The following is a 27,034-nucleotide window of genomic DNA, read 5'->3' as shown; positions in this document are numbered from 1 at the left end:
TAGTCCTACACCTTGGTGTGGACTAATGGGGATCCTTAATAAACATAAACATAAACATACTGTATATGAGTCAGTTTCTGTCCATTTGTACAACGGTGGCCTGCACCCCCTGATATCTACAGCATAAATGAATATTCTGTACTGTATAATGAGAGAGCCAGGAGATACAACACAAAGCAGATAAATTAAATTGCTTGGCCATCACATAAAAAGTCCCAGAAGAAAAGACAATCCATACATCTGTTTTGTCCTCAGGCATGTTGTTGTCTTCATAACAAGCAAAGACAGGTCTTTACTTTTGTTGGCTTTTTCCTTTGGCCTTGGGAGAAATATTACGATCTCGCTCCTGCTGGGTCATTTTAGAGCGATGTGGACTTTTATCAGATCCCCTGAAGGAACTCGATTCCCTGTCATCATCCATCCACATATTAATAACAGCTCAGCTCACCAGTGTTCTATCAATAACCAAAAGGTTCAAGTTAGTGTTGAACATTGTGTCTGCAGGACTGATTTTCAACAGACTGATTTTAAAACAATGCCACAGAGAGAGAGAGAGTAGGGGTGGGGGGCAAAACACACACAAATTGCACAATGTTGAGTCTAAATTCTCTGGATTCTGGCTTTGAGGGACAGGTAATTAGTGTTACCTAATCATTATTTGACTTACCTTAGAAAATATGAACATTCCCCTTTAGACAAAATATCACTGAGAGTTGAGCATGCATTTTAGAACGCACAGCCATCAGAAAGGTATCACCTTTTACCAAGAGTACTGCACATCAAACTGCTTTTCAACATTAGCAGCAGGAGCTAGCAGCACTTTCGCCCTGAGCTGTGATGTCATCTTCGTCTATTATGATACTTTTTTTTTTTTTTTTTTTGCAATTTTCAGAACGTAAAACAGAAACAACAACAAAAGGCTCAGACAGAGAAAGAAAAAACAAACAAACAGTTCACATTCCAATACTACAGCTTGGCACTACCAGCCACGTAAGATCCCCATGTGCCTGCAAGGGATGTGCGTGGGATCCCACGCAAAGGGTCCATGAGAAGTCAGTTATGCGAGTCACGTGCCGCTATTAACCTCATCCAAATAGGCCAGAAACGGGTCCCAGATAACCAAGAACTTCCCAAGAGAATTTGTCCTCAAAAAACCGGAGCCTCTCCATACGTATAACCGAGATCATGTCCGTCAGCCACAGCTGAAAAGAAGGTGTAGAGGGAGACTTCCACTCCCTCAGAGAATGAGTCTCTTGGCGACAGTCGTTCCCTGCGTCAGAGACTGTTGTATAGCCGTAGGGAGGAGCAAAGAGGATTCCGAGCAGCCGAAAATGGCGAGTTCCGCCTCCGGCTGAAGGGTTGTTCTATAGGCCTTAGAGTACCAGTCAAATATTTTGGCCCAAAAACCAGATAATGAAGCACAAAGCCAAAAAGCATGGGACAATGTACCCTCTAACACCTGACACCTATCACATAGTGGTGAGACAGAAGGGTAGATCTTGTGCAATCTAGACTTGGAATAATGGAGACGGTGAATGACTTTAAATTGGATCAGCTGGTGTCTGCTATTAATTGAGCAGAGTTGGACCACAGATAGACTCCTGTCCCAAATATTATGATACTTTTTGACACGATAACTTGACTATTATGATACTTTTTGACACGATAACTTGACTATTATGATACTTTTAGACATGATAACTTGACTATTATGATACTTTTTGACACGATAACTTGACTATTATGATACTTTTTGACACGATAACTTCTCTATTATGATACTTTTAGACATGATAACTTGACTATTATGATACTTTTTGACACGATAACTTGACTATTATGATACTTTTTGACACGATAACTTGACTATTATGATACTTTTTGACACGATAACTTCTCTATTATGATACTTTTAGACATGATAACTTGACTATTATGATACTTTTTGACACGATAACTTGACTATTATGATACTTTTTGACACGATAACTTGACTATTATGATACTTTTTGACACGATAACTTCTCTATTATGATACTTTTAGACATGATAACTTGACTATTATGATACTTTTTGACACGATAACTTGACTATTATGATACTTTTTGACACGATAACTTGTCTATTATGATACTTTGACACAATGACTTGTCTAATATGATACTTTATGACACGATAACTTGACTATTATGATACTTTTGACTCAGTAACTTGTCTACTATGATACTTTTGACACGACTAGGCATCTCACGCACGTGCTCGATTCCTAGGCTCGCCCGCATCGCAGCTCGGCTGCTGCGTGGCCTCGCCTGCCCTATGCCCGTGCAATGTCTCCCTCTCTCAGGTCGCCATTGTAAATAAGAATCTGTTCTTAATGACTTGCCAGACAGACAGAGAAACAGACAGACAGAGCCCTGTCTACTATGATACTTTTTGACACGATAACTTGTCTATTATGATACTTTTGACAGAGTAACTTGTCTACTATGATACTTTTGACACGATAACTTGTCTATGATACTTTTGACACGGTAACTTGTCTATTATGATACTTTTTGACAGGATAACTGGTCTATTATGATACTTTTGACACAGTAACTTGTTTACTATAATACTTTTGACACCATAACTTGTCTATGATACTTTTGACACAGTAACTTGTCTATGATACTCTTGACACTACTGATAGATAGATAACTTGCCTATTATGATGCTTTGACACAGTAACTTGTCTACTATGATACTTTTGACACGATAACTTGTCTATGATACTTTTGACACTACTGATAGATAGATAACTTGCCTATTATGATGCTTTGACACAGTAACTTGTCTACTATGATACTTTTGACACAGTAACTTGTCTATGATACTTTTGACACTACTGATAGATAGATAACTTGCCTATTATGATGCTTTGACACAGTAACTTGTCTACTATGATACTTTTGACACAGTAACTTGTCTATGATACTCTTGACACTACTGATAGATAACTTGCCTATTATGATGCTTTGACACAGTAACTTGTCTACTATGATACTTTTGACACGATAACTTGTCTATGATACTTTTGACACTACTGATAGATAGATAACTTGCCTATTATGATGCTTTGACACAGTAACTTGTCTACTATGATACTTTTGACACAGTAACTTGTCTATGATACTTTTGACACTACTGATAGATAGATAACTTGCCTATTATGATACATTTTGACACGATAACTTGTCTATTATGATGCTTTGACACAGTAACTTGTCTACTATGATACTTTTGACACGATAACTTGTCTATGATACTTTTGACACGGTAACTTGTCTACTATGATACTTTTGACATAACTTGTCTATTTTGACACCATAACTTGTCTATTATGATACTTTTTGACACAATAACTTGTCTATTATGATACTTTTTGACACGTTAACTTGTCTCTTATGATACTTTTTGACACGATAACTTGTCTCTTATGATACTTTTTGACACGATAACTTGTCTCTTATGATACTTTTGACATGATAACTTGTCTACTATGATACTTTTTGACACGATAACTTGTCTATATGATACTTTTGACACAATAACTTGCAGAAGCGATTGTTTACCTGCTGTTCTGTCCGAATGCTCTGAAAGTGTTCTCTTTGAGGAGAATAGCCTCTATTCTACCTTTCTCTACCACCCGTCCTTTTTTATTCTATACGGTATTGAAAGCATAGGGTAAGCAAAAAGGTGACACAATTAGATTTCTCTCATGGTTGAAAGTGGGCTATAGACCAAATCACCGTGACGTCACCATGTAAACAAATTTACTTCCGGGTACCACTTGGGGAAGGCGGCAGGTTTAAATGTGCGTGTTGTCAAATAAATGCTGTCAAACCCTCTCGTTGTTTTCGGCCGACTACTTTCAATTTAAATGGTTAAACGGTTGGTAAACATGCTTGTCCGACGTATCTAGCCTTTCTTCTGTTTGTTTTATGTAGTGTTAGCCTGTGTTAGTCTGTCAAACTCGCTGTTTTTTTTGCAGACTCGTTAATGTTAAACGAGTGTGGCTCGGACACACTCGGGCACACTCGGACACACTCGGCACTGTGGCTCGGACGTTACACTACTGACGCTACGTTAATTTAGCTTCAAGTCTACTCTGGTCTGGTCCAACAGGTAAATTAGCTAGTCTGGTCTCCACTAACGTTAGTGAAAGTGTTGTTATGAATGATATTAAACAACAACACAACACGGACGAACCATTTTTGTCTTCTTTGTCTGTTTTTGTCTTCAACACGTCAGTTTGTGCCGTCCACCGCCATTATAATGTGTGGACCTCAGGGGTACCCGGAAGTAAATGTAAACATCCCGCTGATTTGGTCTATAGGCAGGCATGATGTCTAGGGCATTTTTTTCCCCCTCAGTCCACCGTCCCCTGATTGAACTACAATGTTGCTTGGAGTGTTAAGTGCGGTATGGTAATTCAACTGTGCCTCAGCTAACTCTGAAGGTATCTCAATATTAAAAGTGGGTTGCAGGGAATATAGATGTGTAGTGCTGTATAAGTGATGCATGAAGTCATTTTCACCAAGGGCAAAGGAGTCAAGCACCAGAAATATGGTTTCGTATCTATGGGGAATTGGATGGGTATTTGCATGCAGTGCACAAAGCTGGACCATGCAATGAATATATACCTTGCAAAATAAATGTAAAAAAAACAAAAAACATTAGGCCTATGGGTTTTTTATTAAAATCGACTCTTAGGACAAAGGGGCAAACAACGGTGTAAAAAAAAAAAAAAAAAAAAAAAATCAAGTTGATTGTCAATTCCTTGTGTCCTTTGCACAAACATCCCAGTACCCCAAATGACACAAATGCGGGCAATGCTAACGTCCCCATGGAATGAACTGCCATTTTACTTCCAGGAAAAAAGCATATCTTTAATGGTGACCTCATGTTGCACAGGCATACACATACATACAGTATAAATACCAAGCAAAAACCGATATTAACGCTCATGTAACGATGTTCATAATTATACGATTATTCGTAAATCACCACAATAAAATTATGTTGAATGTTTTTTTTTTATCGCAATAGACAATAATATCTTAGATCATCACACCCCTATGCGCATACACATTCAGAGTGCATGCAGTGTGCTCATGGTCACTGCACCAAAAGTTAAGCTAGCGTAGCTGACTAAAAATGTAGCCTAGTGATTTCCCGGAATGAAGTCTACATTTCCTCAATACAGAGACCCCTACTGCTTGTGCACAGGCATTTAGAATAACAATCTCTTCGCTAATGGTCATTTGCGGATGTAGCCAATATAGAGGCATCAGTGTTAAATTTTGACTGTTTCATAACCAGTTAAACATTCCTTGTTCCTTGGTTTAAATGTTATTTCCATTAATATCATTAGTAAGCATGCAACTAGTGAGGTTTCAACCAAATTTCAAGCAGGAAGGCCATATTCACGTTACCTGATCAGCCCATGACGTCAGTCAAGCCCAAGCGTGACATCGGTCATGATGTCAGTTGATCCCATCCAGTATGACGTCAGTCGTGACGTCAGTCATCGCCAGTCCATCCTAGTACATACCAAGGTTCTACATCCCCCCCCCCCCCCCCCACCTCTGGTGGATCATAGCAGCAGTTGACATCACGGCTGCCCGTTCCCCCCAGAGCATCCTCAAAAGCTGTTGTTTCACCCCACCTGCCTCCCCAGTCCACCACCAACGAGTCTTGACTCCTGAAGAATCCCCCATGGGGGGGGGGGGGGGGGGTGGATTCTCTATCCTAGCTCATACAGAAGCCCTCCTCGCCTCAAGAGGATCTTATAATGGAGCCATACGCCAAAGTACTTGCCATGCATACCATTTGCTAAATAAAGTATCTTGTTAAACCTACCTCTCATGATTGAATTAATATCCTATTAGGATACGAGCGAGCATGTACAATATAAGACTTTTACAAACACATTTTTGAACCATGCAAAACATCGTCTAATTATTGTTATAGACAAAATCCCAGAAAATATTGAGATAGCATTTTTGTCAATATTGCACACAATACTGCACACCGTATTTTCATCACTCTATGGCACAGGGTTTGACTCCCTTGCCATAAGGCATTATGCGCTATCGTTTGCGCACCTCTTATGCCATCTTCCCTGCGTCTTAAGCTATCGTCTGCCTCCACCATCCAGTTTTGCACTGGAATCTTGGCCCAGGCGTGTCCGTGCTAAATACTGGCCTTTGCGTGCCTCAAATGCTATCGTCTGCCTCCCGCAAGTGTAATTTTGCCCTCTGGCAAAACGGGCGCTAATGCAAAATTACCGCCTTTGCGACGATAGAGCCCTAAGTCTGTAAAGCTGCACCATACAATGGAAGTTTGGTACCTTTTTCTGGCCACCCATCAGCCCCTGAACATTCGCCAACTAGCTGGCAAACTTGACCCAGACAAGGTTCAGGAAAAGTTGAAAAAAAAAAGATGGGTGTACTGTAGATTTCTATAAGCATGATTGGACACAACACCCAAGCCTCGGCAATCATTCTTGTTTGGTTTGTGCAGTGATCAACACGTGAACAAATACCCAGGGATGTGGCATTTCAGAGTATAGTATATGAGACTGATTTAATTACTTTTTTACAGTAGGATTATGCTGTATTCTGCATGTGTGACTCTCTGTGCGCATATCTAATTATAACAAAACAACATAGGTAAGGACAGAGCATGCCACCTAGAGAGTTCCACTATCCTCCTTGGGAGACATAACAGCATTAGTACCATACATCATATTAGACCATTGTGGTTTTAACATTGCTCTGGCAAGGTTGAAGCAACTCATTTGGCACTCATGAAATTCCCATAGTGCGCCAGGGATCAGGCAAACAGACTGGGCTTTAGTAAGACGTCAGCTCTGATATGAGGTGAGGTGAGGTTGCATATGATATATGGATTGTAATGATATTCTGCTGAATAAATGGTCTCAAACATAATCAGCTTCAGTCAATATAATCTCCCTGTGAAGGTCTTCATTAATCTTACAGGCTATGGCTAATCATGTCCGTCTACTTGAGCCCCCACGAGCGTCTCACCTACTTATGTTATTCTAATTAATTTTTCACACTAAAGTCCAGAGGCTGCAGACAAGCTGAGGATTCACACATCGTCTTGTTCACTGCTAATCCAATGATGTAATACAAGTAGGTGACATTTCCGCAACGTTTCACCTCATTCTCCACTCTGCTTACATCTCCTCCACCAGTTTCAGATTATCTTTGCAGTTTGCTTATTCCATATCACTTGTCTCAAAGAAAGAAGCGCTTCTCAGTTGGTCATATTATTAAACCTTCATGACAATTTGATGCTGTTGAATTTATTTGAACTCTACTGAAAAGTATCTGCCCAAAGATAATCCAGAAGGACATTTACACATAATACTGTATATACCTCTAAAGAAGTATGAAGTTAAAATGAGTCCATATTGAAAAGAAGACAACAGGGACCCAGTGATAGGAGCATTTTGCTCCTTGTTTTTTGTCCCAAGTATAAAATGGCCATTGTCTCTTTTGGTGATGTTGTCATGAAGGTGATGTTGAGACCTGAAATGATCACTCATGGCATTGCTCTCCAGCTCCATGAAATGCACCAGGACGCAGGCCTTTCAACAACAATGAGTGTTTCCGATTCTGCACCCTCCAAAGGAGATAGGCATCAGTGGGATCTGCAAGGGTCATTGCTTTTATCAGATGAAGGTGCCAGCTGACAAGAGCAAGCGCCTGTCGGCTTCACCAGTCAAACAGACAAAAGAGTCTTTCTGCTGTATTTGTCAGGATTTAGCCTCAGTCTGAACGAAAGCAACATTACTTTCCTGAAAGAAAACAAGCCCTTATTCGAACTTGCGCTTGACAGAAGAGGACTGCAAATTGCTTAGATGCTAGTAGGTATTAGCACAGGTATCAAATGGCAACTGATTGAATAGTCCAATAGCCTATTTATAACGCATGAAAAATAAGAGGATAGAATCGTGTGCAAAATCAAATCATGAAATAATAAGAGTTGGAAAGAAATGCCATTTGAAAAGTTGAGAAGTCGGCCACACAAAGAAAAATAACAGAAGTTAGGTTTGTTTGTTTGTTAGGCTTCTTGATTTAAATTTACATGTAGGTTTAGGTTTTGCATAAAATGCTTTGATTGTTTTACACAGACAAAACCATAAGCCTTTAAAAGAGTCATTAATTCCCTTTCCAATCTTATAGGAGACCTGAAAGCAATTGAATGAGAAGTGCCAGGAGATGTATCCACCATATCCCCAATTACTGTACCAGTTTCTGTTGCAGTCAACTTTTATTCCTTCCTCAATTCACAAGTTCACTTTGTATAACGTATATCAACGACCAATATAGTTATGTTAAAATGTACATTAAACACAAGTCAACTCAGAAAGTTTGCTCCACGCTGTATAAGAGAAGGAATATGTGTATCATCCTTAGAGACTGTCTTACCTAATATCTTACTACATTACATTTATCCTAAATGTTTTTTTTTGTTTTCAAGCTGTCCACACATTTTCAGATGCAGTGGAAGGTTTTAGACATTGTTCAGCCAATCATATCAGCTCTGGGAATGTCCATTAAAGCTCTACTGAGCTGATTCTCGCCAAGATAAATGCCTTAACTGATTACCAACCTATAACTAATTGCTTTGCTTATCACTTTTCACTCACAATACCTTTCATTCTTAAATAGAGTTCCCTATCCCAGTTGTCCCCAGAATGTGTAATACAGTAATTGCCCACTCTCTATTTGCAGATAGCAGTATTTTTTGCAGCTGACAAGTCCCCAAGGGCACATATTATTTCCCAGTTTTGTTCAGTTCTTTCATAGCACTTTATCATGTACTGTAGTGCAAAACACACCCCATGCCCCTTTTCCAGAACTCTGATTAGGCTCTTGTTGAGCTCCAAGCCTCTAGTCTTTTACATTTTTCTGTAAGAACAATGTTTGCAGTACAGCTTCTGTATCTCCAGTACTACTATTGTTTTGTCACGACTTCTTTGGGGAAAAAAAGTATTTCAGCTGTCACTTTTAATAATGATGTGTGAAAAAACTTTTGTTGGTATATTTCTTATCAAAGACAAGGCATTGACACATTCTTTTTCAAGGAGATTGCATTCCTGTAAAGTATTAGAAGAACAGAGCGACAGCACCTATTGTAGCTTACGTTTCAGAAAGGATATTATGAACCTCTGTGGACTCTACACTTTAAATTAAGCTGTTTCTCTCCTGTTCTGTTGCAGTTACCATTTTACTCAATTTTGGACTTTGATGACAGTGATGTGAACCTGTGGTAGCTTGAAAGAGGAGAATGGGAAATGTTTTCACAAATTTCACTTAGCGATATTTTTGAATCGTGACATCTCCTTTCTCTAGCCATCTACAGTATATTTCTTTCTGTGTTTCTGTCCACCAGGATGTTTGCATCTGTAACACTATTTTGTAGCAAATTGTTACCTCTGCCAAGGAGGTTATTTTTGGTGCAATTGTCTGTTTGTTTGTTTTTGTTTTTTTCACCCGATTTTTTTATCCCATTTTTATCCCCCATTAGTGCTAATTTTATCCTGGTTGCTGCTCCACCCTCTGCCGATCTGGGGAGAGCCGAAACTAGCTCCATGCTTCCTCCGAGACATGGGCAGTAGCCAGCCGCTTCTTTTCACCTGACAGGGGAAGCTTCACCGGTAGGCCATAGCACGTGTGAGGATCGCGCTATTCCAACGAGTTCCCCTCCCTCCGAACAGGCGCCCCTGACGACCAGAGGAGCACCACTTCAGCGACCAGGATATTACATGTTTTTGGTGTGGGGTTCCTATATGAAGGAAACCCCCAGGGGGCATGGGGAGAACATGCAAACTCCACACAGAAAGGCCCTTTTGACGACCCTGGGCGGTGGGCACTCGAGGACATGCGGACGGGCACGCACTCCTTCAGCGCTCACAGCGTCCCAGGTGGGAATCGAACCCAGGACCTTCTAGCTGTGAGGCGACAGCGCTTACCACTGCGCCACCGTCTGTTTGTTAGCACGATTACAGAAAAATTAATGGACCGATTTTCATGAAACCTGGTGGAAGGGTGTAGCATAGGCCAAGAAAGAACCCATTACATTTTGGACTAACAAAATGTGCACATCACAGCTACAGTATTGGCTTTGGCGGAGGTTTGCAGGTTTAGTATTTGACTCCAACTATTTTATGATTATGATTTTATTTTATATCCTTTTGGAAATGTCTAGGTGTTTAGATAATACATAATGTATCTTGTGTATACACATCTGTGCAACGGACATTTTTTTAGACATATCTTTAACGTGCAGTTAAATAAATAAATTGACAGTTGATGACTTACTTACTTTTTATTTTATTTTATTTTATTTTTAATTAAGCACACATGTATAGCTATCCAACACAACTGGTGTTAAAATGTTGGTCTCGACCTAGTTTCAAGATGAGAACCAGTCACGTTACCTCATATCACAATAGGCATCAGCGCTCAGCATGTAGCGCTCAGCATGTAGCATGTAGTCAAGTGTCAGCGTGTCATCATCCTCTTTCCCTGATGCTTCACCTCATGGTCGCTGTACCTGGGCTGATCGTATCCCATCCTCTGAAGCTGTGTTTTGACCCACCCACCTCCCCAGTCCGCTACCAACGTCTTGACTCCTGAAGAATTCCCTACGGGGGGGGGGGGGGGGGGGGGGGATTCTCTATCCTAGTCTGAGCAGATGTCCTCCTCTCTCACCACAAGAAGAGAGGCATCTTACCACGGAGTCATTACGCCAAAGAATCAGTTGCCATGCTGCCATGCCATAGAATTAGTTGCCATGCCATTTGTGAATAAAGCTCACTCGTTAAATTTTACCCACTGGTCTATCATGATTGAAACAGAAGCAAACAACTGGTGTCACGACAGAAGCACAAGCCTAACTAAAAAATTATAATAATATTGTAAAGAAGAATTTGTCCTTGCATAAAGGTCAGGTAAAAAGAAATATTGAAAGCCTAATTTGCAGGTTGCAATACATCATAGCTGATGACAAATCTAACTTTAGCACAGATATGCTAATCAAGACCTGAGAGGATATGTTTTATGAATGTTTATTGTCAAAACTAGCCACAAGCTCTAGCTTTACCTGTCCTTTTCTGTTCAACTTCAGCAGTTTCTCTGCGGGTGAAGTAAACATACTGACTTTCTGTCAATGTAGTTTGATCCTCCTTCACTCAGGAAACAATGAGTCCCCCCCCCCCCCTTATCAAACAGCACAGTGTTCAAGGCCTTGGTTTCCACCCTCATAATAGATGCATGTAATTTCACCACCACAGACGGCGTGCAGCCTCACATAGAAGTGGCTGGAAACAACGTTAATATGCGATTAACATTTAATCTAATCCCACATGAGCGGTGGTAAAGATATTTTAGCAGCGGGCCGCTACTGCTGAATGAAGGAGCGCTGACTCACAAATACTTGGGACACCTCTGGAGCTTTTCTGAATTCCCACAGAGATATAAACACTTTAGAATGCTAGAAAAATGCACATTAGGGAGGCACGATATATATCTGACTGATAAATTATCAGCCGATAATGGGAAATGTATCTTTATTGGCTATTATCAGTATTGGATATATATAGGCGATATATATCGATATATCTATACAAAACAAGTTGTTTTAAAAGGAAAACTCCTTTGGATACCTTTAAGCATAAAATGCCATCGGGGCCAGTCTAATATTATGCATTTTTTCATTGTGTTTTATCTGCAGACTAAACGCGCTTTTGCTTCTATAAAAGCCTTTATTCTTGTATTGACTGATGCACTTTATTTAACGCATTGACATGCTCTATAAAAGCCAAAGTTTGTTTGTGAAGTGTAGTCTGCAAGACCAAATTTCAAGCCATGAAGGCCTCCATATTCTCATATCTGATCAGCCTGTGACATCAGTCAAGTATGACGTCAGTTTTGGCATCAGTTCATCCTAGAATATATAGCGACGGTTTTATGTCACCTTCCTCTCTGGCTGGATCATAGCCGCAGTTGGCATCTTGACTGGTCGTCTCCACTGAGCTCTCGTTTCGCTCCACCCACCTCCCCAGTCCACCACCAACGAGTCTTGACTCCTGAAGAATTCCCCACGGGGGGGATTCTCTATCCTAGCCTAAACAGATGCCCCCCTCTCACCACAAGAGGAGCATCATCTTACAATGGAGTCATACGCCAAAGTAGTTGCCATGCCATTTGTTGAATAAAGCTGCTTGTTAAATCTTACCAACTGGTCTCTCATGATTGAAGTTTTTTTTATCTACTTTACCAGAAAGAAAAAAAAATACTTTTGACGAGTCACAAGTGTTCTTTGTTTTGTGTTAACAGTAGCGATGTCATGTCAGTTAGATTTGGTTAGGTCAGAGCTATGGAATATTACATCATCCATCTTTGCTCACTACATCTTAGCCTTTCTCACCCTCAGCTGTGCATAAACTACGGGTTATGAACTTCTTTGTAAAATACAAAAATGTGAAATTATCGGTTATCGTATTGTATTGGCCATGAAAAAATCCATATCGTGCATCCCTAGTCACTTGATCACTATCCACCAAGCAGTCAGACAGTTTTTTCTCTCAAGAGCAATAGCATGACAGCTCAAGGTGTATCTCACCGTGTGTTTCTGTCTTTTTCAGACTTCGCCAAAGCTGTTGCAGCACGGCCTGTATCATATGCAGCAGTATTACGAATGAAATCAGAGAGCTCTCCGTCGTCGCTCAGCTCACGGAGCAGACCTCGACAAGACCACAGTGTGGGGCTGGTGAGTCCTGAGTGGCCGGCTTTCTCCAGTCACCACCTGTCAGCCTTGAGTCTCCTCGGATCTCAGGAGGATTACAGGAGTGAAGGTGAGGATAAGGCTGTGACTGATCACACCCATACTTTGTTGGTTTGGTCAAAACCACAGTGGATACATTTACTCTGTTGCATTTTTTGTATTTGGTTTGTTTAAAATCCCACTGACCAATTACAGTACAAGCACATGAACTCACAAGTGACTTGTTTATTGAACAGAGTGTGTTAACTTGTTATCCCACATACAGATTTTAGTCCCTGTAACCTTAGCTAAGCATAATGGACTGCCAAAATTCACATTCTCTAGTGGTCATACCAGTTAAACACACACAAGGAAATAGCTGAATATGAGCCTCAGTCCAGACTCCAGATTGTGGTTTGCAGTTTATTGCTAATAACTGCTGGATATCAAATGTCAACAACATCTGTTTTCTTATACCCATAAAACCTTGCGTTTTGTGGTAGTTTGGTGTAGTTATCAGTAATGAACCGCACCATAGTTCACTTGAAAGTGGACTGGGACCCACCTTATCAGCCGGTCTTATTGCGGTTATTTGGTGCCACAAGTTCAAACGACATCTCAGCTGTCCAAATTAACTGAACTAAATGAGTAAACCCTCAACAGTTTGAATAAACCACTCTAAACATGGTTGGTGTGAATGCGTCCCAAGTCCTCTTTGGGGGAAAGAGTTGGCTGCCTCTGAACTGGCCTTCGGTCTCCAGGCTTCCTGCCTGCCTGCCGGTCTGGAAATGAATCTCACCTATCAATCATCACTGTGCATGGTCTGGACTGACCAGGGTCGTGCCCTTTCTGAAATTGAAGTGGGATCATGGCAATATCAGCTCTCTCTCTCTGCTCCTGTCACTACAGAAACTACACATATGATGGATATCTTTGTCAAAAAGGGAAGATTTAATACCGCAAACACAGCGGGGAAGCACACTGTCATAAATCTACATGGGTCACTTGCTGTCTTGACTTACAGTATGAATAACTCTAGAGGACATAATGACACATTGATGCTTAAAAACATAATGAATCATAATTTATGTTTATTGAGTCTGGAATGCTTAATTAATGGAAATCTGAACTACTTGCTGAATTGGCAAATACACTGTTGGAACTTGGAAGTAATGAACTTAGTCACATAGCTCTTTCTTTCTTTCTTTCTTTCTTTCTTGTCAGCATATCTAGCCATAAAACTGCTTACATGTACATCTCTATAACCAAGCTGAGAGTTATGCATCTGGATTGATTGTCAGTGATCACAGCAGTATTGTTGCATTGGATTGATGTGCAGTGTTATAAAGTGGATGTCAAAATGTATGGCACCTGTGGAGGCTTAAAGGGGATGTTGCTCCTTTGCTTGTGAGACAGACAGATGGTTGTCACGCTTGCAGTTGACTTATTAAAGGGGCTCTAGAGTGTCAAAATGTGACCTGTCCATAACTCTATCCTGGTGGGTTTTTTCCTAAATGACTTTCCCCACAGGGACATAAAGTACAGTACCTACTACTACGACTACTACTACTACTACTACTAGTACTACTACTGACTACTAGTACTACTACTGCTGCTTTTATAAATAGAAACTGCATAGTTATTAGTTACACTGTAATATTGATACATATTGCATTATTGCTTATCTAGTATGTAAGTATTTTGTTTAACCACACATTTGCAAACATTCTGTATTCAGAACTCGTCCACCAATTCACCACAGACCATTTGTCTGTTGGGCTGTTCTGTCTCATTCCACCCAGTTCTCTCAGAGTCAGGAGTTATTCATAGGATGTTGGCTTCCCACTCCTCAATGTCCTTAAGCAAAAAGATCCTCACCAAAACTTTGAGCATGGCTGCTTTTATTCAGCCACTGTTGAATGCTTTGAAATAATAACCAGAATCCTACAGTATGGTGGACAGCTCGTAATGTTCTATTCCACACCTGGACCAGAGCAGGGCATGATGTGGATGCTGCTGGGTGGTGTTGTAGAATCCATAGGAGAAAGTGAGCAAAAGGAGAAAGGTTTTGTTTTCAATGTGGTGCACTAATGATTAGGCATTGGAATGTTGCATCCCCTTTAAGGATAAGTTCGCCCATAGATTCTGTCATACTCACCGCCATGCAGACAGTGCTGCAAGTCCAAGTCGAGTCACGAGTCCTGAAAATGGGTCTAGGACTCGGACTCGAGTACAACACTGTCTCGAGCTGAACAAATTTAACTCGACTAAATACTGTCTGATTTCAAAGGAGCTTGTGTGCGCTTGATTTGTACGCAATATTGTAGAGGCTGGCTTCCTTTCATTTAGATTTGTAGCAGCAGTTGTTAAAGGGGTAAATGTATTCTTTATTCTCACCACATTGCCTTGCTGTATATTCACAGCCAAGCATGCAACTTTATTGTTGATTCATTTTCCTCTACTGATTTATGTATTATTTCAAAAGCTTTTTATTTCCCTGTGGAGCGCTAATTTGCTGACAAAAGGTTGGTGAGATTGCACATACTGTAGCCTGAGGACACCTTCTTTGTCATAAGATCATTCCTAAGTTGTGAGAAATACTGTACTGTAGGTTGCCACAGACACAGAGCAATGTAACACCGGCCAACGCTGAAGTGTGGTCACTGTGATGTTTCTGCATGGATATGGATACACTGTAAGAAAAACAACCATTTTTATGGATTGTGTGGTCACATGTAAAACACAAAGGGCACAACACAAACCTTCACTGGGCTTCCATTCTTCAAAAGTGAATGATCTCTGAAAGTACGTAGAGATATTGCAACATTCTCCCAAAGAGCACAAGGTCATGTTAACAGCAGACTACATCAAAGGGTGACTTACTCAGAAGAAACAAGAGAGCAATGCAAGAGGGACTGTTGGGGAGACACCAAACTAGTGAGTGATTGTGCAGACGGAGTCACGGAACCTCTTAATTCTTTGGAGCTGCAGTGAGAGTCAGACAAAACCACAAATTTGAGCACTTCTAAGCAAGAAACAAACTAGACCAGGTGTAGTCATACTTTGCTGAACATGTACTGTATTAAATTACATCGAACTATACACAGACAGATCACCTTCAGCCCCCCCCCCCCCCTACTACAAATAACCAATTTTCAATACGCTACAGAGGTGCTGTAGCCTGGGTAAACCCATCCTCCACGTGACCTGCATGTACTATCAGTCATGAAGAAACGTAGGTTACAGCCAGGCATAGTCTGTGACGTCACGTTGAAGGCTGGGTTCACCCAGGCTAGAGGTGCTGTACTATGGAAGACTCATCAATATTGCCAAACAAGCATGATCTGTTAACATCTTCAAACCCAAACTCAAAATCTCCCTGATGAGTCACACATAGCCCACACATCACACATACACCTCACACTGCCATTTTAACTACTACTACTACTACTTGTCCAACCGTCTACTTACTCATTTTGGCTGCTTTTTGTTTTCCCATTTCTTTGTTATTTTCTTGTTTTTACTGTTGCTTTTTCTTATTTATTGTTTGCTTGATTCTTTTCACTTGTTTTTGTTTATATTGTATGCTTTGTAAGGATTATTTTGTTTAGAGACCCAGAATAAGCCCACTTACTTAGGGTTTCCTGTCTCTACCGGCACGTGCTTTTTGTTGTTATTTTCCTTTCTTTGTTTCTAGAGCCCGGGGGAGAAATGCAGTCTGATCATTCCTTAGGGAACAGTTTATGATGGTCTCGACCTAGTTTCAAGATGAAGACCAGACACGCTGCCTCACGCCACACGTAATCTAGTGACATAGCGACCTCATCACCACATGTAATCCTAGCGTGACGACAAGTGCAGTAATCCCAGCATGACGTTCGCGTGACGCACTTGCCTAGGTGACGGCGTTAATGTCGTCAGTGCAGTAATCCCAGCGTGACATTCGCGTGACGCACTTGCCTAGGTGACGGCGTTAATGTCGTCAGTGCCGAGGCTATGACGCGGCAGTATTTATAGCCACGCTGGGCGCACCACCGTCCTCTTTCCCTGACCTCTAGCCGCTGCACTTGAGCTGATCTAATTCCTTCTCTGGAAGCCGCGTTTCACCCCACCCACCTCCCCAGTCCACCACCAATATATTGACTCCTGAAGAATCTTCTACGGGGGGGGGGTTCTCTATTCTAGCCCGAGCAGATGCCCTCCCGCCTCAAGAAGAGAGGCATCTTGCCACGGAGTCACTACGCCAAAGAATCAGTTGCCATGCTGCCACGCCATCAGAATTAATGCCATACCGCTTCAGGCCATGAATCTCATCGCCATGCCATACTTTAATAAAGCTTGCTGATTAACCTTACCCTCTGGTCTCTCATGATTGAAATGACGATATGCGTCGAAAACGGGAATAAAACTGTCTGTTTAAATGGAGGAAAAGCATGCTGCCACTTGGCCCCACGGAGCTACATTCTAGGACTGGCTTGGACGCTATTGATCTCAAAACAACGCCTAGGACGACAAAAACGCTGCGGAGAACACTGGGTGAGTCGTCAGATCATAATTAATGTGAGGAGAGGGCTGCAGGTTAAAAAAAACGAAATTCTCCTTTAACACGGGCTGGCCAGACATTCACTCCATCGTCTGTCGAGTATATCCAATCTAAAACTCTTCTCTTCAAATTCAGCGTCCGTTTTGGTTTTCCAGCACATGCACAATCGTGCACATTTGTAGCGTCTTTGCGGACGGACACGGAGAGTATGTCAGAAGGTTCAAAAGTATCGATAGTATTTGAAATGGCTACAATACTCATTTGCAACAGGTATCGATAGTATCGATAAGTATCAATATTTTTTTTTAACTGATACAATACTCATTTGCAACAGTGAGTATCGATATACCAGCAGTGCTTTCTCACAATTAAAAATCAAACATACTACAGATTTTTCCCTCCCTATCATTGGTGGGTATCTGTTGCTTCAACAAGCTAAAAGTGTTCTGAGTTTTGTCGGGCCTAGATTATGGAGAAGCGTGCGTCCATCTGTCTTTGTTTATTTTGTATGCCTCTTGATGTGTTGTATCGTGACAAGACGCAACACCCCCCTCCCCCATCAGCTTTTATCCAAGTGGTGTCACACTGCTGAACACACAGCATACACCCCCCCTCCCACAACAACACCACTATTCAGTCAACGATGAGAGGGTGGAAGCATTTGCACTGAAGTGTGCAAATCTGGCTTCAACGGAACTCTGCAATGAACTGTGTAATATGCAATACGGACTAGTATGCAAATATGGATCTGACTGTTTATTTATGTGCAGTGTTCTTCTGCTCTTGTCTGTTTTTGTGTCTTTGTCTTGTATCTGTAGTGTCTGTATTTGTTGTTTTGTTGTCTTTGGCTGGGCATCTACAGTATGGGTTTTGCTCTAGACGTATTTTCACTTGTACTGTGACAAATACATTTTACGACTACTACTGGAAGGCCATAAACTGCGGTTCAAGCTCAGTTTAGTCTCACTGGTGAAGTTTCTGTCTGGATTTAAACCATATGCGGGCCAAGCAATCGACCCGTTCAGAACAGGCACGTTTTGAACGGCCACTGTCAGTGAGTGAGTGTGTGTGTGTGTGTGTGTGTGTGTGTGTGTGTGTGTGTGTGTGTGCGTGTGTGTGTGTGTGTGTGTGTGTGTGTGTGTGTGTGTGTGTGTGTGTGTGTGTGTGTGAGAGAGTGGGTAAGTGCTTGTGTGTGTGTGTGTGTGTGTGTGTGTGTGTGTGTGTGTGTGTGTGTGTGTGTGTGTGTGTGTGTGTGTCTGTGTGTGTGTGTGTGTCTGTGTGTGTGTCTGTGTGTGTGTGTGTGTCCTTCACATAGCTCGAGAACTGTTCATCAGGGGACCTGTTGCTGGGGACCCAAGGAGCGGGGCAAACAGACACTGCACTAGTCTCACTAATTGCATATTTTGTAAGCATTATTAGGCTGCTGAAGGAATTCACTTAAACATGTCAATCCTAACTTTAAAGCCCCATTCAGCAACTTTGCCAAGTTTTGCTATTGGAGAAACTGCGCCCTCTGGGTGCAATAGTATCGGTATCATTATCGCTGTTCAAAGTCAACAAAACACAGCGCCGGAAAGCTCTATGTAGCCTACATGTTGTGACATTGTGTACTCACCACGTGATGAAATAATAATCCATAATTACGTGAAACGTCATTTTCGTAGCAAATCCCCACCGAGTTACTTCCTTGTTTTCATGAACACAATGCTTCCGCTGTACAATGCATGCGCGCATCTTACCTCCGAGACACACGCACAAAACTGCTTGGTCCCAGGAGAGGCCTTTGGAGGGCGGTGTGTGACCAATAGAGGTGACATTCTCCCTGTTACAAGTCACTCTACCATCTTCAATGACTAAAAAGCTATCCGGTTAGCTAACTGTCATTGTTCGGCTGTTCCCATATACTATTTGTACCCTGCATTGGCTGTAGTAGAAACTAGCATTTGTGGTAAGCTTTACAGCAGTTGCTCTGCTAAATTAACCTACTGACATGTTTCACGTTATAACTTACAGTGCATTTGGAAACAGTTCTACCTAATCAGACTACTCACTTTCCTTGTCCAGTGGTCCTCCATAAAGGATAAATATGACAGATCTCGGGACATACTGTATTTAGTATATACGATAGGATGTAGTAAGTTGAATAGTTACTCAAAAGATAACTTTTGATGTAAGCAACATAGAAATAATTCAAATATTGATATGTGTGCAATTTGAATAAATGTGAAGGGCAAGATATTGCTATCATCCATTACCTTAGGGCTTAAATTAAAAGCACTGAAAGTCGAAATTAGCAGTCTTTATAGCAGAATGTTCAGAAATTATACTGTATGAGTGATGAGAAGATTTTTGCATTTGTGTAAAATGCAATTTTCACTTAAATGGTTTTATTGCATCGATTTCTGTATTGTAACTGATTAATACCCTGGGTAATGCCCCGAAAAGAGTACCACTTAAATAATTGTTCCACACAATTTCACATTGCCACTGACCCAAATTGGATACTTTTTGGTGGGTAATATGTTTACGTAGGCTGCTTGTTTTATTCGATATAATCTTCCCTCTAGATGTTTGCTGAAGGCCTGTCACAGAACATTTTTAGAATGATAAGCCGTGTTGGAGGAGTGACAGGAAAAGGAAAGATTGTACTGTTGTCAACTCTTCCTCCCTGACAAAACAAAGATGTCGCCAATTTTCTGTGGTAGTGTTCAAATTCAAACGGGGGGATTTGATAGGAGAGGAAAATAACTCCATTATTTCCTATTGCTGTCACTCTTCCAACATGGAGGCTCAACTCGTAAGCACTGGTTACCACTCTTTGAATGCACATGTCTATGTGAAAATACTATAGTAGGAATGTGAAGTGTCTGTCTGTCTGATTGCCCTAATTACCTAATGAGTGATGTCACTCGAGCAATGATGGCATCATCTGGTGAGATCATCACTGATGATATCACTCACTGATGACATCATCATTGAGTGATGGCATCATCTGGTGAGATCATCACTGATGACATCACTCACTGATTACATCATTGATCCAGTGACATCACTGGTGACATCACCAATTATATACATAAGTGATATCATCAGTGATTTATGATTAATTTGAGTGTGTCCCGGAGGCTTTGGAGACCACTGTGTTCCAGACCAGGGGGGTCTATTTCCCATGGGTCCACTAGTAAAAGTAGAAACAGGTAATCATAGGAAACAGGCCTTGGTGTAGCCTGGGTAAACCCAGCCCCCAGTGACCTGCTCTCAGGCTCACCCTGCTTAGTGACTGGGAACTGAGAGAGCAGGTCACGTGGGGGCTGGGTTTACCTAGGCTAGCCTTGGTGACCCAGAATAATAGGCCTGTAACCTCACTGTGGTTAGTAACCCTCACGAAACTGCAGAAATGTGCACTCATGCAACCATGTATCTGTTCAACTCCCAAAGAGAGTACCACAGGGATGACGTATTTTTTGTAGGCTTAACCAGAAATCGCCACCATGTTGGTTCGTCGGGGGGAAAGTCTAAGGGGTTTTAGAATAGGAATTTCACTTAAATGCATCAAATAAGATCTGTGGTTAACAAAGGTTTACGGGAGCCCAAATTTGGGTTCAGCAGGATAATCTTCATGAACGTTAATCACTTTTATGTCTTGAAGCGTTTTCTAAAAATCACATTAAAATAACTGCATTTACAGTATGTTCCAAAAGTCATAAACCTTATTCATGTTTGTGAAGATTATCCTGCTGAACCCAAATTTGTGCTCCCATAAACCTTTGTTAACCACAGACCTTATTTTAAGCATTTAAGTGAAATCCCCATTCTAAAACCCAAATCACTTTTCCCCTGACGAACCCGAGCGCTACTTCCAGACTCATTTCTGTGGTGCTCTATTGATCGTCCATGGATAGTCCATGACAAATGAAGGCAGGTGTAAGACCCTGTGATGAAGAGCCATGCTAACAGCATTGTCAACTCATCAGTTGGCCCTGTGGGCAAACAACAGTGGGTCGAAGAGTGGGTGTGTTGGGAGCGGAAAATACCTTCATTCGATGGCCCTGGGTTCAAAGGTGTGAAATATAAACCCCGGCAAGCTACAGGGTTCATATGTGAACATGTCCAGCCAGGTAATTGGATGATCAAAGGGGAATGCCTCTGAACCTAAGAAATCACGTTATTTCTCAAGGCTAGGAATCCCCCCCCCCCCCCCCCCAAAAACAAACAAACAAAAAAACAAATAAGAAGAAGAAGAAAAGGATCCAGCTGTGCGATGACATGCTGATGTACAGCCTAGAGCTTCTTGATTGAAAATTAATGGGACTCTAGCTTAAACACCCAAATGAGTTTTATATCAAAGTCACGTTAGAAAAATCTATTCTTGTCTGCAGAATATCATGGTATACTGTCACAACAATATATATATTTATTTATTTATTTATTTATTTATTTATTTATTTATTTATTTATTTATTTATTTATTTATTTATTTATTTATTTATTTATTTATTTATTTATTTATTTATTTATTTTCTTTTTCTTTTTACAATTCCAATTCTCTCTTGAGCTGTACAGTACTTCGATATGCCATCAGTGAGGCTGGTCAAATCCTTTTCTCTTGTTCCTAGTAATGGAGGTGAGGAGGCAGTGCCTTTTCACTGACCAAAATGGGGATAAAGTAATTTAATGTTAAACTTCAGTGATATGCTCCTTTAAGCAGGGCAATAATCACTCCTCCAATAATGGTCTCTTTTGGTCCATAGAGAATGAAGAGTTTGGGCCGGTCTTCATCCAGGAGCCAGACGATGTTATTTTTCCTTTGGAGTCTGATGAGAAGAAGGTGGTGATGCACTGTGAAGCACGGGGGAATCCACAACCCACATACAGGTATGGCATATTGGCATACTTGTCTGTCTGCTAATTGCAATCTTACTCCCTCAGCTGATTAGCTTGATTGTCATTCATTGCAAACTCCTATTCTTGTTGTGTTTCAGGTGGTTCGTCAATGGGACAGAAGTAGATGCAGAGGCGGATTACCGCTACAACTTCATCGATGGAAACTTAATAATAACCAATGCAAGTGAGATCAGTGACTTTGGGAAGTACCAGTGTAAGGCAGAAAACAGCTATGGAACCATCCTAAGTCGGGACGCTCTTTTGCAGTTTGCTTGTGAGTAGCTTTGTTCTCTTTCCATTCAACCTTTTTCACAGTTGCACACAAGTTGATTTAGAGCATGACATACATTGGCATGAAGCTCCTCAAAACCCTTGTAGAAAAGATTCAGATTCACTTTTACTGCCACAGTAAGTAATCAGATTACATAGGAGGAATTTGACTTAGTCTAAGTATGCAGCGTAGCGGTCACATCAATAGTTAAAAGACAAAAACAATACAGAAAGACAATCACAAAAAATGTAAGGTGCAGTCCAATTTCTCTTTAAAGTGATGTATGACGGGGGCCGGGGGAGTGCAGAGTCCCTATTCGTGGGGGCTTTTGGGTCTCGTTGAAAAGGCGGATGGCAGTTGGGAAGAAGCTGTTCTTGTGACAAGAGGTTTTGGTCTTGACAGACCTCAGTCTCCTGCCAAGGGAGAGTGCCTCAAAGAGTTTATGACCTGGGTGGCAGGGTTCGGCCATGATTTTCCGAGACCGCTTCAGCGTCCTGGCGGTGTGCAGGTCCTGAAGGGATGGCAGGCTGCGTCCGATCACCTTTTCAGCACAGTGGATGATATTGCAGTCTGCAGATGTCCTTGAGGGTAGCAGCAGCATACCAGACAGTGATGGAGGAGGTGCGGATGGACTCAACGATGGAGGTGTAGAAAGGCATTTTAGAGACGTTTTAGAGACGTAAATAATTGCCTTCCAGCTCTTCATCTCTGACTTAAAATCACCTGTTTGGTTCCGGGGGTAAATAAACAAACTCTACAGTAATGTGTTGTTGTTGAATCTAGTTCACTAGTCCACTGGCTGCAGATTCAGTTGAATTGTACTGCTAACAGGGTGACATGTGCCCTTAAATGTCATGCCTCAATGCCTCAATGGTAAATGAGAGCAAAAAGCACAGTAAACCCCTTGTGCCCCTCGAAAACATCATCACAGGCTATGGCAGCATGCATAGAGCATAGAGGGGCTGCTCGCAGGAAAATACATTGTTTGTTTTCTTTTGTTTCCTCAGGAGCAATGACCATAATAGCCTTATTGGCATGCCAACAGGGAGCTAACGGTTCTTATTCAGTGAGCTGTTGCTACAAAGTACATGGTCTAATGTGTTCTTATGTGGACCTAAAGTTCTTATTGTGGGAATTAGATAAACAAATGGTCGTTGCATTTGCATGAAACAGCAGAAGCAGCAAAAAAGGAGAGGCATGTTGTATGGTCTATTTTCTTCAGACCAGAGTTCACACGTTTATTTTGTTGTGTGCTGTACATTTTTTATTTTGCGCACAAGTTGTTAGGATTCCAGCCATAACTATTACTCGTGCATCTTTGCAGGATCTTTACAATATTTTGCTCCATAAGAGAAGTAAAATAAAATCAGAAGCAGAACTGTCCTAAATATAATATAACACAGGTTTTGGCAGATACAACCGTCCAAACGGATAAACACAGGCACACACAGTACACACGCACACACATGCACGCACGCGCACGCATGCACGCACACACACACACACACACACACACACACAGTTCCAAAATGTGCTGCCAGTTTCCGAGAGTCAGAAGCTGCACTTTATCCTGCACCCTCATCTGCCCCCCCCCCCATTCACCCCAGGTTTAAGTATCAAATCAGTAAAAAGTACTTGAGGCAGTCAGTTGATTGCGAAGCACAATTATATGGGGAAATTGATTTTTGTGATGGGCACCTCTCCTTGTACTGTAGGTATCTCAGAGTGATAGTTTAAACTAAATACGATCCTTGGTTTTGATTTTGTTTTGATTGTGGCAACATCTTTGGTGCTAAGGTATCTGATTGATTCATTAATTTATTTATTTAAGTGGCATTCTGTAGGTACCGCTCTTTTCATTGTCTATTCATCCATGGCGGCTATTGCTGCCCATACTAACCACCCAATTATTTTTCTGTTTATTTCAAACAAACCGCTGTTGCTGCTGCCAGAAACATAAAACATATGTAAAGTGTTCATGAACTGGCTATAGGTTGAATCACTACTGTGTTATATCAAATGGCCGTAGAGCATAGCAAAACAAACTACTGTAATATGAAAATATTGCAGATTATTACTTAAACAGATATAAGCGAAATCCAATTATATTGAGGGACAGCAGGTACCTACTGTCATTAATACTGGCCAATAAATGGCAATAAAACAAAGCTTTATCATTTGTCTTTGTTTTGATAACTCTAAAGAAGCCAGTGTGGGGAGTGTTTGTGGATAAGCTCTGCTGAGAGTTACCTTGACTTGATCCTCTGAGAGATCAGTCGCTGTCGCCGTCTGCTGAGCTTTTTTAAGCTACATCTAGGAAACTTGTCTCGTCATCTCATCCAGTGACCAGACTGCTTTCTTCTTCAATGTTGTGCGTGGGTGTTATGTAGCAGCTTATGCAGGCACCTGAGTGTATATGAGTGCATCTCTTCCGTTTTATGCAGTAGCAATAGCATCAATCTGTAATAGTCTCATACTTGCTCTTTGGAAAGAGGCCCTTCAAAGGGCTAGTCAGAGAAACAAAGAGGTGCCCTGCAGCATACATTTGGATGCAGAGCCTTCCTCCCCTCTTTCAGCATAACGAATGGTGGGCATTTATCACCCAGCTTGAAACTTGATTTTTTCTTTTCTTGTTCCTGTCAGCACCACACATTCTTATGCACCGACACAAGTGTTGACTGCCCGGATTATAAAGTTCAGATACACACTGGCACACACTTAGAGAAGGTATTATGCTGCCCTGGCTGTTTCTGTAAGGATTCAAACTGAATAGGCAAATTCTTTCAACTCATCCACCACCAATGTGTAGCACCCACCATGGGTGATGCATGGCAGCCAGTTTTGATTTCATTCAAGAAGCGTCTGCCTTTTTTATTTCACATTTCATACAGTTTAATTTAGATTCTTGAAACTTGAAGAGCATTGCCATTTTAAACTTGTTTAAAAAGCATAATAGGCCTAAAAAATTTGGGTTATTCAGACAATCGTTTAAGTTACACATAGTTATTGTAGATACATACACAGACAGACACAAGATTCAGATAACCTGTAGTCTACATTTGCAGTTCCTCTCTACCTCCCACTGTGCCCTGTACAGGGCCAAAATAATACATAGGTTGAGTCTACAGAGTTGCCTTCAAAATGTAAAAAACAAAACAGATCTGATATGTGCCCAACAGTAAAGTATCTTTGACTTTCTGTTCAAGCCTGTGTAGCCATTTGTGAATATACAAGAGTGCATCTCTTGGCCAAGAAGATATTGTTCTGTCAACCTGCCATCCCCACCTAGCCTTGTTTCATGGCATGCGGCAAATCAGGGGAGAGGCAGGTGGACCAACCAGAGTGCACCAGGAAAGGGTGCAGGCAAGACTTTCTATCTATCCACTGGCCATGTACTAGCTGTCACCAAAGATGTTTCAGTAGGACGGGACCGGACCCTTTCTTCTCTTTGTTTTGAAATTCGGAGCTGCTGAACTCACACATGGGCTGTTATTCAGCCATGACTTTGAAGCAGCAGGCAGCAGGAAGGCCTGTGATCTCTCTCCCCGAAGAGAGCAGTCTCTGTGCAGACATGAGTCTGGCTGAGGCTCAGCCATCCAGCCACTGTGAGCTCCACAGTAGTAATGAGTCTTCGGGGCTGCTTTGGCATGAACTTTAAAAGATTGTCTTAATTTTCTACAAAATCTGAATTGATGATCACTTGTTAATGGCCATTGATTTAATTCATACTGATCTTTAAATTATTTGCATTGAGTACCTGCTCTTGTGCTGTATTACTGCGAACTTCACCACTACAGCATATCAGAATCTTTTTATTCGGGCATAGTATGTTTGCACATACAAGGAAATTGTCTTGGTGTAGTTGGTGCACACGTTACATGAGATATAGGCAGAGGGTTACTTTTAAAATGTATTCCACTACAGAATGTATTCAGAATTTGAAGTTAAGTCTATTCCGAATACTTACAATACTTTTGGAATTCTTCAAAATGGTCTTGCTGAGTTTGTCTGGGTCACTCTGAATGTAGTTAACACTCGCTTAGTTAGGAATTACATTGTTACTCTCTTCAGATGAAAGGTTATGCAAGTATGTAAAGTTTAAACACAAATATGTTTCACTAAGATGAGTCGAGACAACATTTGGGGATATTTGGAGCTCAGCAAATCAGTTAGAAACACTGCAGAAAGCTAAGCAAAGTAGAGAGTGCAAGCAGAAACAGTAAAAGGCTGATATCTGAACGTACAAACAGTAAAGTGTAGCATTTATTAACATTAGCGTAACTGAGGCGTGCAGTTTCCACAAATAGAAAAACTACAAAATGGGTCTTTAAAGGCACTACATAATTTTTGTTTTGCCCACTAGATCAGGGCTATTCAACTGGCGGCCCGCGGGCCGAATCCGGCCCGCCAATCAAGTCCGACGGCCCGCGAATGAGTTCCCCCCATTTTTTTTTATTTTTTTATTTTTTTTATTTTTTTTACAATTAAACCTA

General features: G+C 41.2%; 1 protein-coding gene across 1 annotated transcript in view; it reads left to right on the top strand.

Annotated features, from left to right (window-relative positions):
- cntn5 (contactin 5) overlaps positions 1 to 27,034 on the top strand; it is a 179,539-nt gene that overhangs the window by 67,875 nt on the left and 84,630 nt on the right. Inside the window, exons 3-5 of the mRNA XM_083637132.1 lie at positions 12,725 to 12,934; positions 22,138 to 22,261; positions 22,369 to 22,544. Of these exons, the coding sequence (XP_083493258.1) occupies positions 12,725 to 12,934; positions 22,138 to 22,261; positions 22,369 to 22,544 (510 nt within the window). The remainder of the gene's footprint in view (positions 1 to 12,724; positions 12,935 to 22,137; positions 22,262 to 22,368; positions 22,545 to 27,034) is intronic.

This window comes from Poromitra crassiceps, assembly GCF_964638095.1.
Source record: "Poromitra crassiceps genome assembly, chromosome: 5".
NCBI lineage: Eukaryota > Metazoa > Chordata > Actinopteri > Beryciformes > Melamphaidae > Poromitra > Poromitra crassiceps.
Note: the sequence above shows the minus strand (reverse complement) of the source record. Positions and strands in the feature narration are given on the sequence as shown.